Source organism: Panthera leo, chromosome A1 (genome assembly GCF_018350215.1).
Source record: "Panthera leo isolate Ple1 chromosome A1, P.leo_Ple1_pat1.1, whole genome shotgun sequence".
NCBI lineage: Eukaryota > Metazoa > Chordata > Mammalia > Carnivora > Felidae > Panthera > Panthera leo.
Genome location: NC_056679.1, coordinates 211,946,159 through 211,959,405, shown reverse-complemented (window position 1 = coordinate 211,959,405; position 13,247 = coordinate 211,946,159). Strand labels below are relative to the sequence as shown.

At 41.6% G+C, this 13,247-nt stretch overlaps 1 protein-coding gene across 1 annotated transcript in view; it reads right to left on the bottom strand.

Moving 5' to 3' along the window:
* ADAMTS12 (ADAM metallopeptidase with thrombospondin type 1 motif 12) overlaps window positions 1-13,247 on the bottom strand; it is a 307,211-nt gene that overhangs the window by 61,007 nt on the left and 232,957 nt on the right. Inside the window, exons 15-16 of the mRNA XM_042903184.1 lie at window positions 8,890-9,134; window positions 7,106-7,244 (exon numbers count right to left, since the gene is read on the bottom strand). Of these exons, the coding sequence (XP_042759118.1) occupies window positions 7,106-7,244; window positions 8,890-9,134 (384 nt within the window). The remainder of the gene's footprint in view (window positions 1-7,105; window positions 7,245-8,889; window positions 9,135-13,247) is intronic.

Genomic DNA, 13,247 nt, shown 5'->3' with positions numbered 1-13,247 from the left:
TGTTTATATTATTAGTAAACTCTGAAAGACAGGAATAAAATTCAAAAGAATGTTGTAAAGTTTGAGGGGTCATGTTTCTAAAGTAGAAGCTTTGAGAACAGGGACTAATAATACTGCTGCCTTCGGAGACCAGGTCGGTAATGTGAGTAAGAAAAGCACACGGCGGGGGGGGGGGGGGGGCGCCTGGGTGGCTTGGTCAGTTAAGTGTCCGACTTCGGCTCAGGTCGTGATCTCGCGGTCCGTGAGTTCGAGCCCCGCGTCAGGCTCTGTGCTGACAGCTCAGAGCCTGGAGCCTGTTTCAGATTCTGCATCTCCCTCTCTCTCTGCCCCTCCCCTGTTCATGCTCTGTCTCTCTCTGTCTCAAAAATAAACGTTAAAAAAAAAATTAAAAAAAAAAAAAAAGAAAGAAAAGCACACGAGGGGTGGCACGTTCTGTAGGCAGACCAAGAACACCTGTAGGCTGGGTTTAGCTTTGGATAAATAATAATAGTGAACACATGTAGCACTTGCCTTGTCTCAGGTGCTGTTCAGAACTGTATGTGTGTGTGTACAAATAAACAAACATATATGTACATATACAAATATATAATACGTAAAATGTATTACTTATTATCTATTTTGGTAGACAGAAACCCAAACCTCACAACAATCCAGTGAGGTCAACACTACCATTATTCGTATGTGAAAGATGAAATGGAGGCACAGTGAAGTCCCACAGGCTGACAGAGGAAAGGGACACAGCTTTTGCTAAGACATCATTACCAAGAGAAGTGAGGGGAGTGGCCAGCATGTCACGGATTGAGAGGTGGAGGGAGAGTGAGAAGGGAGTCATCATGTCTCTTGAGGGGGCTAACACTTCAATGCTGGATGTGAAATACTGGGGTAGAAGACTGAAGACTGGGACCCCACCCACCTTCTCCCCCCACCCTCCCCTGCCCACCAGGGGACAGAGCCATCAGCGTGCACACAGGTTGGTGCCCTGAACTCTCAGGGCATCCAGGCCTTGAGTGGGCTTGCTGGTGTACAGAATTCTTGAATCAGAAAGGCCACGAGTACACCGATAAGCTGGTCACCTCCTCACGTTAGCACACGGAGGGACTTCCCCACAAACACATAGCAGGCAGGACCCAAACTGGAGCCCGTTCTCCTGCCATCTGCCACCTCACACTGCTTCACACGCCCCGTTCCAGCATAATCTCCCAGGCTGGCTTTCATACTCAGATGTCAGTGATCACATCTCATCATTTAAAAATGTCAGAGGGAGTTGTCATACAGTAAGTGAATCCTTTTAAATGAATCGACAGTATTTTGTTGTTGACTAAAACAGTATTTTTTTTCTTTTGAAGAAGATAAGTAACCTTTCAAACACTCAGGCTTTCTCAACTGATAAGACTGTCTTATTCTTCTTTTGTCCTAGAAATAAAACACTGTCAACAGCTGGAAGCAACATTACAAAAGGAACTTCCGTGGCACAAGGAATGAGTCATTGTTTGGAAAGACACAAACACCTGTAGAGAAGTCTTGGACAATGTGAGTGGATAGAGACTGAAATGTGGACGCCAGAAACACTGACATGTACCTGCAGTTATAGAGCAGAAAAAAGAAAAGCTTAGATGCTTAGAAGTTTCATTGAAACTTTGGGTGGTTTGGCAAATTCTTAATGTCACAACCTAAAAGGAAACTAACTGTCAGGTGACTCTCAGAGGTTGGAAACATCCTCCCAAAAGGCTTGTTTCTGTGCAGGAATAGCAAAAATTGCTCCGTGCTCCTGACTCCAGCAGTAGCAGAAGGACACAAAACATAACATAAAATCCCTATTGCCTGGTTGGTCTGGTGGATCAGCGTGGTGATGAACATAGACTGGCCGGGCAGATACTGTGGGGCGCGTAGGGCAAAATTAATAATGATGTGTCAGAGTTCCTCCATTGAAATTAATGGTGTATGTATCACTATATGTCACTTGTCGTTTATCTTATAAATACTATGTGTTTATGCATACGATGAACTATATAAGCCTCGTTCCACAGTAAATGCTTAAATCCATCTCAACGTTTCTGTTATTTTTATGGTCCTAAATATTACAAAAGTCTTCCAGATATTGTTAGAGACCAGTATCTTCACTCGGTTGACCCTACCTGACAATTACAGTGGACGAAGTCAGATGGATTAGTACCAAGACGAATGCAATTTTAAAGGGGTCAAAGAAGTATCTGATTCTGATTTTCCAAAGAAGTGAATTGTCATCTAGATATCAGCCTATAGTCACACATCAGGGTCAGAGTGGAATGTGTGTCCCTATTTGTAATACTCATGCTTTATCAAGGATATGTGGACATATCTTAAATGTACATGATTATTTTGAGCTTTAGTGCTATTAAGGAAAGGTGTTCATTACGGCACTACAAAAATGTTTATAACTGACTGCAGAATAGTGTAATGCAGAAATAATTGTATATTCACACAGTGGGACGGTACGCAGACCTTCAGGTGAATGTACAAAAAGCTACTTTCATTAGTGTGGACTTATCTCAAAAGCATAATACTGAGTAAAACAAGATAGAGAACGATACACAGAGTATGACACTATTTATAAGCTTAAATGCCCGAGAAACAATATTTTTTAATGTGGATGAGTATTCACATGTATAATAAGAGTATTTAACGAATGCATGATAATAACAAATACTGGTTACATGACCCTGGTTAACTCTGGGGAAAAAGGAAAGGGAGAGGAGTCAGGGAGTGTTTATCATGTGCATTTGTGCAATTTCTTTTCTTTAAAAATGAAGATTGAAATAAGCATGAGTAATGGTAAGATCTGAGAAAACTGAGTGTCTGGCATGCAAGAGTTTGCTGTTACATTCTCCATTTTGCTAAGAGATTTATAATGCTTCCCAGTTAAAAAGTGTAAAGCTAAAATAATACAATAATAATAAAAACAAAACAAAACAAGACAAATAAAATAAAATAAAATAAAATAAAATAAAATAAAATAAAATAATTGCTACTACCTGTTTGCAAACTCTTTTACTATGGGAATCAATTTGGTAATAAGTTTCTTAACATTGCCATAATATTTATGCTCCTTTTTTTATTTTTTTTATTTTTTTTTTTTTAATTTTTTTTTTTTTTAACCTTTATTTATTTTTGAGACAGAGAGAGACAGAGCATGAACGGGGGAGGGTCAGAGAAAGGGAGACATAGAATCGGAAACAGGCTCCAGGCTCCGAGCTGTCAGCACAGAGCCCGACGCGGGGCTCGAACTCACGGACCGTGAGATCACGACCTGAGCCGAAGTCGGCCGCTTAACCGACTGAGCCACCCAGGTGCCCCTATGCTCCTTTTTTTAATGTTTATTTATTTTTGAGAGAGAGACAGAAACAGAGACAGAGTGTGAGTCAGGAAGGGGCAGAGAGAGAGGGAGACACAGAATCCAAAGCAGGCTCCAGGCTCTGAGCTGTCAGCACAGAGCCCGACATGGGGCTCGAACTCACGAACCGTGAGATCATGACCTGAAGCGAAGTTGGATGCTCGACCAAGTGAGCCACCCAGAAGCCCCAATATTTATGCTCTATGAGCCCAGAAATTCCATCTACAAATTAACACTAATGAAATCATCAGAATATGATGATCAATAAGAAATTGGCTAAAAGACATTTTGCTTTGTCTTGCCAGTGAAACATAATGTATCCAAAAAATGACAGCTATGAAGACTGAGTAACACATGGAAAGGTACCCATGTTAATGGCATTAAGTGAAAGCATGTGTATATGTACATAAACACATCCATATGCACATAACTATATACATCTGTAACTAGAAAAAAGCATATTGAAAGACAAAAAAGGGGCGCCTGGGTGGCTCAGTCATTTGGGTGTCCAACTTTGGCTCAGGTTATGATCTTGCGGTTTGTGAGTTCGAGCCCCGCCTCGGGCTCTGTGCTGACAGCTCAGAGCCTGAAGCCTGCTTCGGAGTCTGTGTCTCCCCCTCCTCTATCCCTCCCCTGCTCATGTTCTGTCTCTTTCTGTCTGTCAATAATAAATAAATGTTAAGAAAACTTAAAAAAAAAAAGAAAGGCAAAAAAGAAAAGTAGAAAAATGCTTTGTGTCAGGGTGGTGACTTTTTCTATTTCTAATTTTTCAATAATATTTTTAACCTACTTTTATAGTATAGAACGTTTTAGCTCAAAGCAACTAAAAATACACAGTTGACTGATTCAGTGTTTCAGGCGGTCTTCCATCTTTATATTTAGCAATGTGTGTCCTACGGGAATATTAGCATTTCACCCTCTGTGTCTGACAGCATGAGAGTAGATATGTTGCCTTTCTTCTCTGCCAGAATAAGAGCTCACTGTTGCTCAAATAGGCAGTGTGACTGAGATTCAGGTGAGCACATGGACACTGGCAGCTTCCTCATAGTTCCTGTTAAGGTTTAATAACCAGAATGACATTTGCCCAAGCAGGCCGAGGTGTTGCTGAAGGATCAGGCTGTATCAGAACCAAGTTCCTGATGCACATTTGGTAAGGGAATCTCATTTCCTAGCCAAGAGGATGCATCTCATCTTTACGAACACAGCACAATCAGTCATTTATCTTGTATTCCTATGCTCTGAAATATTGCATGTGTAATAATGCAAAGAATTCATCCCATGTTGAAACAGAAAAGAGGGGCAGGTGGGTGCTCTCCTGTTTTGTGGAGGGGCCCCTGCCCAGCCTGGACTGGCTGAGTTTTCACTCCTTGGTGTCCGGGGACAAAGGATTTCAGCTTAAAGCTTAAACCTGTACTTCACCTAAAGAAGAGAAAAATGGGGATGAGAACTCGAAAAAGTATTTGTATCTATAGTCCCCATGACCTCATTTTCCTCACAACTGCTCCTCAAGGAAATATTTTTCACCAACTTATTTTTTGTTTATGTTGCTTTTGCTTCTCGGCAAGCCCAGCCCCCTGGGCAGTGGGGCAGGACATCTGGAAATGCCAGGGGTAGCACTGGGGATAGCAGTATGACACCAACCCCACTTACGGCTGCTGCCACAAATCACAGCTTTGACCTAATGGATTTCCAGAGGACTAGGATTTTCAAAACAGCACACATTTTGAAATGAACATGATCCCTACGATTTCTAAAAGTCTAACTTGGTTTCTGTACTGAAGGAGGGGAAGAGAGAAGTTGGAAATACAAGAATCGTCAATTAGGTTGACAATGCGTGACTCAATGTCCATTGCTGGACCCCTTTCCAGGACTGCTTCCTGGGGCAGGGGGCACAGGTACAGGGAGGAGTGAGTGAAGGAATGGTGACGAGACAGAGTATATAAGAGAGAGGCCCACAGAGTAGGTGACTGTGTTCTTCTGGCCATTCACTCCTTCACTTCCATTCTCTTGGCTACCTCGCTGAATTTGGCACTTCCCCTTATTGCTGCCCTAGTTTTAAAGGCAGTAGTTACAAGCTAAAGGCAGGAAGTTCCAGAACAGACTTGGACATGATCCAGAAAAGAGAGGCAGACGCCTCATACGGGACTACTATTAAAGCCCCCCAAATGAGTGAAGAGCCCCAAGTACCTGACATACCCTTCCCCGCCCCCTCACCCCAGACCTTAGAGAAGTTCACCCAGCCTTCAGCCAAGAGAGTGGATGCCCTACAAATGTCCGTGCACTTGTTCACAGTTTCCAGCTTGTACTCAGAGGACTAAGGCCAACCAATGAAATGAAAGGTGAGCAGAAATGATCTGTGTCACCACCAGGCCGTGGCCCTTAATAAGAGCCAGTCTGCCTCTTCCATTTCTGTTTGCTGTGGGGCATGCTGGAAGCCACACATATCAGATGTCTTAGTTGCAAGATGAAGCTGGGCCACCCAATCTGCATCAGACTTACAATGGGTTAGAAATAAACCTTCCCTGTGTTGAAGTCCTGAGATTGTGATTTCTTATGGTAGCAGAACTTATTCCATCCTGATATACTTGACAGCAAGGAATCTGTCCAATGCTCAATTTTATGAGAGGAAACTACTCTCCTAGTAGATAGGAATACGTGGTAAATTGGAGACAGAAAAAAGAACACTAGGTTGGAATCAGGAGAGCCTGTTATGGTTTGGATTTGCCCATCATTTACAGTATGCCTCTGAGCCGGGTATTCGACTTTTGTTGCTGTTGTTGTTGTTTAAATGTTCATTTATTTATTTTGAGAGAGAGAGAGTGTACAGTGGGGGAGGGACAGAGAGAGAGGGAGAGAGAGAATCCCAAGCAGGCTCAGTGTGGTGCCCGATTTGGGGCTCGATCTCATAAGTCATGAGATCATGACCTGAGCCAAAATCAAGACTAGAACCCTTAACTGACTGAGCCACCCAGGTGCCCCGCAGGGTGTTTGACTTTTGTGAACTTCAGGTCCTCAACCAGGCTTTTAAGCCTTTCTGTTTTGCTTTTTAAAACACATGTAATACTGGGGCACCCAACTCTTGATTTCGGCTCAGGTCATGATCTCATGGTTCGTGGGATGGAGCCCCGCATCGGGCTCTGAGCTAACAGTGTGGAGCCTGCTTGGGATTGTCTCCCTCTCCCTCTCTCTCTGACCCTCTCCAGCTTGTGCACGCACTCATTCTCTCTCTCAAATATCAATAAATAAACATTAAAAAAGCAAAACACATGTAATACTGTATTGTATGCCTGAAAGTTGCCAAAAGAGCAGATACTAAATGTTCTCACCACATACACAAAAAGGTAACTTTGTGGAGTGATGGATATGTTGGCTGACCTTATCGTGGTAAATGTTTCACAATATGTACGTGTATCAAATCATCCGGTACAATTTAAATTTATACAATGTTATGATGTGTCACTTTTATCTCAATAATTCTGAAAACAAAACAAAATAAGACATGTAACCTTTTTTTCAAACAAACTCTTTCATGAACAACAGTATATAAAGCTGATACAAGAAAAACTGCCTCTCTCTTTAGACCATGGCCAGCATATTCACTCTCAGAGAGGCCCCGGGCCATGTTTGTGGAACCTGCAGACCTATAGGCACAGAGTATGAACCACTGGCTCAGACTGCCTCCGTGGCCCAATGTGAAGCTGACGCGGATTCAGAGACACAGCAGCTGTCTCTCACCTGTCCCACATGTTACACTGCACTCTGTCCAGTGGCCATACTGCCAGAAGTACACCAGTTTTTCCACGTCATTGTCAAGGCCATCTTTCCGGATTGTATACTCATATTTGATGCCAGGGTTAGTCACCTGGAACAGAAGCTAAAAGGCAATAGAGGGTTGACATCACTGTCGTGACTTTATATTACAAAACACAGTGCTATAATAACAAACGCTACAGAATGTCCATCATCTTAAAGTAATTATGAAGACATGCATTGGAGCAAACGCCAATAAATGAATATATCTCCACCTCTACTTCCACCTACACATCTATCTGTATCTATATCTATATGTATATCTACCTACATCTATACCTTTATCTATATCTAATCTCCATTTGATTATTTCTTGGCTGAATTCCCATGGAGATTTAATCTTATGGAAATTTCTCTGAGGGAATGGGGATAGTGTCTTTTCCAACAATAGACTGGTAGGTCACCTTGCACCCTTGTGTACTTAATAACTTTGTGATTACAGGTAAGTTACTTAATATCTTTGTGCCTTAGTTTCACCTATTTACAAAGTGAGGATAATAATAGCATGACTAATAGGGATGTTGTGAGAGTCGAATAAGTAAATAAATGTAACATAACTGGATATGAGTAGAATACAGGGCGTTGGGTAGGCTCAGTCAGGAGAGCATGCAACTCTTGATCTCAGGTTGTAAGTTCAAGACCCACGTTGGGTGTACAGATTAAAAATAAAATCTTAAAAAAAAAGATATGAATAGAATAGTGCCTCATATGTAGTTAGCATTCAATAAACATTAATTTTTATTATTGTTGTTGCTGTTGCCTTATGATGCTATTCTCTAGCTCTCAGGTGAGTTAATTCCTTTAAAGTATATAGTTCTGCAATAAAAATGGTCATGGGCTTTAGGCAAGGCATACCATTCTTGGGACCCCCCCCCCCACTTCCCTCTCCTACAGGTACTCTACTTACCACATATTTAAAATTGGTGGATTGGTTGCTCCTGGGATTGGGGTTCCTGTATGTAAATCCTTTGCCATGTAGGCAGGTAAGATTTCAGGTCTCAAGACATTTATGAATCATAGCTGTCAAGCCTTGACCTCCAGCTTTTATGAGTGCTCTGATCTCTGGCTCTGCAATTACCTCCTAACTTCTGAATATGGTTATATCTGACTTTCTCTTGGGCCATCTGTAATCCCCAACTTGCCTTGTCTCTACTGATATAATCCACTCCTTTTCTATAGTTCCTTGCCAACACGAAAGACAATTTACTTATTCAACTCTCACAACACCCACTTGTGCCTTCAAGGAGACATACTACATTCTAACTCCATTCTCCCCCAAGAGTTTCACAAAGTCAAACATCTTGTCTGAGGACAAACACATGATAACATATGAAAAAACCATGTCAGTCCATCACCATTGCTGGAAAGCTACTTGGAAACTCATGCCACACTGACATAGATTGACAGCATCTTTTTTTATACCTGAGAAACACCTGCAAATAAACAGCTTAGGTCAACCACAGTGGAAACTGAACTCAAAACTCCCATTAGAGGATTTTAGGGACCCCATCATTTCATTATGGGGACTTCAGAAATTTCTAGGCAATAAAGGATTAACAGCACAAGTAACATCTTGCTTCCCTCCCTGCTCCTTGCTAAAAATTTTTAAATATTTTTAATTAATGTCCCCTAGCAAATACCTTGGAAAAGAACATCATAAATGTCCTAACTAATGTACATATCATCAGCTGCCTTCCCCTCTGCATTACCTGGATCCACACTGACTCATTGGTAGGACCTGTGGCCATCAGTTTCTCCAGGTCTCCTTTCCTGTCATATTGGAAGATGGTCCCTGCCAGCTTGTAGTTTCCATTCCACTGGATAATAAATCCTCCATTGAGGTAATATTTTTTGGGGTCTTCACTCCTGATGGCCAAAAAGTTTCCAGCTCCTTCAACCTCCATTACCCTTATGTCCCTTGCTCCTTTTGGAATCAGTCCAATGTCAACATAACCTAAGGAGAGAAGATACAATAACGGAAAAGGCACAGTAGCTTAAGTGAACACAATCTGCTTCTGATCCATCATTCATCTCCATGACTTACTGCCCTTGCCTTCCTTTTGGGTGGTCATTGGGATTAGTGGATACACTAGTCATGGGGAATTTTAAAGAGCTTGGCCAGGAGTAGAATTTCCAGGGGCTCTATGACTCAGTATATACACAGTTTTATGAGAAGAGGTGAAATAAATGCAGATTGGACTATGAAGCATTTGTGGTTGACCCAGCATTGACATTTCTGTAATTTTAAGTTGACAGTTCAAATATTTACAGCCCTTAACTAGCTTCCCATCAGCATTTCTGCTCCCCCATTTGTTGCTGCTATCAGATTAATCTTTTTCAACATTACATTGGATACATCCTTCTGCTTATTCATCCTCATTGCCTCCAAGTTAAAGACAGACTCTTAGAAGTAATCTAATCATAGCTTAAATTCATTAATAGAATCCCAGGAGAAATCATGGATTGATTTGCCACCTGGTGCTCTTGAATACAACTTGTGATGAGAAACTCAGCTCTGAGTACAGCTTTTTATATTGCTGGACAATTCTATTCATTAGAAAGGGTTTTTTTTCTTATTTTTTTTTGTTATGCTGAAATATGAATTTATGTTCTACTCTCATGTGCTCTACTCCAACCTGAAAGAGCACAGAAGGCATTCATTTAAAGATGATGATCAATTCTAGCTACAGTCTTATCCTTGTATACTGGTAGTCATGGCAGGGGGCATACTGGGGAGAAAAGGAATTAACACATAATGGTTTCCCCTCTTTGGCAGACTCCATGCTAAGCACTTTATGCATTTATCCTGTTTGTGTTTCTTAAGAACCATCAGTGGGATAGAACGGAAAGAACATGAACTTTGGGGATGGCATGCAAACGTGTGGGGGCAGGGGAGTCAGAACACTTGAGTCCTAGCTTCTGCATCACCACGAATGTGTTTTATGACTTTCATGCACTTATTTAACTTCCTTGAATGTCATCTGCACAATAAAGGGGATTGAATAGATGATGTCTGACATTGCTGGCGGCTCTGATATTCATTTTTCTCTTTTCTAAGCGAAACATTCTTGTTCCTTTAACCTTTCTTTCCATGCAAAATTTGGTCTTAAGACCCTGATCATCCTGGCCATTTTCCACTGGACATGTACTAGGTTTTTTGACCCCAAGGAAACCTGCATCTCTGTCACCTGAAAGTACCTTGACTGCTCCCCCTCCATCAATGCTGAAGTAGCAGGGGGTCTTGGGAGCTAAAATCCTAGGAAGCCAGCAGGAACAATTTGCTTAGAAGCTCAGGCCACAACCTCAGCCCCATTTTTCAAACTGACAGCTACCATCCAGCAAGACCAAAACGCAGGTCTTGTAGCACCTTATTAAATTCCGTTTGACCCTCACAATACTTGCCTGAAACAGCTGATTAAAACTACAAATTTACAAGTAGCTCTAGGAACATATTTATCACATGTAAGTGAGGCTATTGCAATTTTCTGAAATGCCTTTGGAGTGTTGCATCCCACAGCCACTTTCTGACTTGGGATATTGCCTGCCTTCTCAGAGCAGAACTCATGCAGAAAGCTCAACTGGCATTACCTAGCAGGACAATCACCTTATCTCCTTTGTTTACAGACAAACAGCAAAACAATCCCTCCCCCCCCCCCCCAAAAAAAAACCAATGGGAACTAGATGGAAAATAATCCCGGAGTTTGCTTTTTTATCTTCCACTTAAGAAAAAAAATCCAAATTTAGAAATATTTGTCATCCAGATTCTGCAAACTTCAAAGGGGAGGTACATCAGATTTAAAATAAAAGCTTCCAGTGAATCTAAGTGCTGCTTCTAAACAGTCTACAGGCAGTTCACAGAAGATGTAAACTGAGATCGATTTAGCCATGAGCAAAAGTAATGCACATTTCTACCACGTATTTTGCAAAAGAATATCTGGGGGAAGGCCAAAGGATAAAATTATGGTAACTTGGAGTTAGAAAGAACCACAATATCTCTACCAGACTCCTTTGCACATGACAAAAAAGCCCATACTTGAGAAGAATATAAAATGAAAAGTAAAATGTTCAATTTCCCTTCACCCCCAGTCCTATGTCTCAAGGACAATTACAGTGAATAAGTTTCCTGGATTCTCTTCCAAAATCTTTCTTTGCATGTATAAGCACATATACACATAATTTTTTAAACAAGTGGGATCATACTATGTGAACTATTCCAACTATTGCTTTTTAAATTTAATATACCTTACATATCTTTCCATATTTTTTGAGCATTTCAACAACTGCAAAAATGACATAAACCCATTTGTTTAACCAATCTGCTACTAATGGACACTTAAATGGAAATGAATGGCTATAAATCTTTCTGTTTATCAAATGAGAAACCCGGGTTCCCACACAAAGAAGAAATGTATCCACATCACACACCTAGGTAGAAAGCACATACACCTATACCCAGGGTTTGCTAACCAATTCTTAATATATTGTTTTTAATAAGAAAATGTGGTTGGTAGAAAGAGAATATTCCTGAGTATCTTATCCTCAAGGGTCTTCTTTACAGAAATAAGAATCATATTAAAAAGTAAGGGTGGAAAGTTATTGAGACATTTATTCTGCATCAAAGGAAGGCTTTCAGGGTTGATAAGGCTTTTTCCAAAGTACTAAGAATGGTGAGTACATACATTCAGAAAGTCACTTTCTCCCACCCTCCCTAGTAAACATCAGTCATTTGCACCAGTATTGGGGTAATACCGAGAAAATGGGGAAAGTAAGAAAATGTAATCTTGACCTCAGAGAAGGAGTCTCTGGGCCCACGGAGATCACCTGGAGAAGCCAGCCTATCACTGAGTCCTGAGTCCCTTGAGCTGAAAGAATACTTGGGGTCTTTGAGGATGGGGCAGAAGACCGGCCCCGCTTCTGAAACCATCATTATAAGGGATAACAATGGATTATTGGTGCTAAAGTGCACCTTATCCAACTGTTCTTTGCAATTCACAAAACAAAATTTACCCAGTAGCATATTTCTAATAAAAATGTGCTCATAATGAGGTCAGACTATTAACCCCCTGACAATTTATCTAGAACTACCAGCTCATCTTTTTTTTTTTTTTCTTAAGATTTATGCTGTCAGTTTGCAGCAAGCAAGACAATCCTCAGTGCAGGCCCAAATCTCCTGGTGTAATGTAAGGAGGCTCTGGGAAAGGCCATCTCCTGAGGCCTGCCTTGACAGCAATGACACATCAGGGTCAGGTACAGGTATCAACCTGCACTTGACCTGCTCCCACATGAGAAGGAGGAAGAACTACCCATAAATATGCCCGGAAGATCTTCTGAAAAGCCCAACTGCCTTGGTCCACGTTGAGAGTTTTAGCTTCAATTATTTCAAAAAGAGGGTTATAAGGGCACCAGGACCTTGGAAAACACCACGAGCAACCACAACCCTCTTGCGAGAAGCCAGGGGAAAGGAAACATAGACGAGAGACCAGACATTGACGGGGGCTTCCTGACCCTAAATGCTTCTGGGAAAGGATGGCAGCCCTGAGCCCTCTTGATACAAAAACTGCCAAGTAGAGGGTCCCTTCACTCTCCTTCCCTTCTCATTCCTTCCAGCCTGGGATCTCCTGGAAAACATGATCTAGGATAGTTTCCAAGTAAGGTGATATTCTGGTTTCAAGAAAGCCACATCCCCTCTTTTTATTATGCCCTACCTTCTGCCTCAGGTTTCTAAGAAAATGTTCTCATGCTGTCCATGTGGACTCATCTTCTAGCACTGGGCTACCTACCCTGTCCGAGGCAATTGTGTATGTTTTGGCAAACCAGTGACCCCTTCATGTCATTCGCCCACCTAAAATCATAGAATGGACCTTATTCTCTCTTAAGCCAACAGCAAACAAACTGAACCTTGCAGAATTGGCATAGGAGCAGCTTTGAGTCATGAAGCCATGCCATTTGTTCCTAAAATTGCCTCTTCCTTCTCACTGCCCAGACTTGAATCGAACTTGCACACATACTGCTGTCACAGCTCCCTAACCTGTGTTGTGAGGTGTTGTTGATGGGTTCCATTCATTCA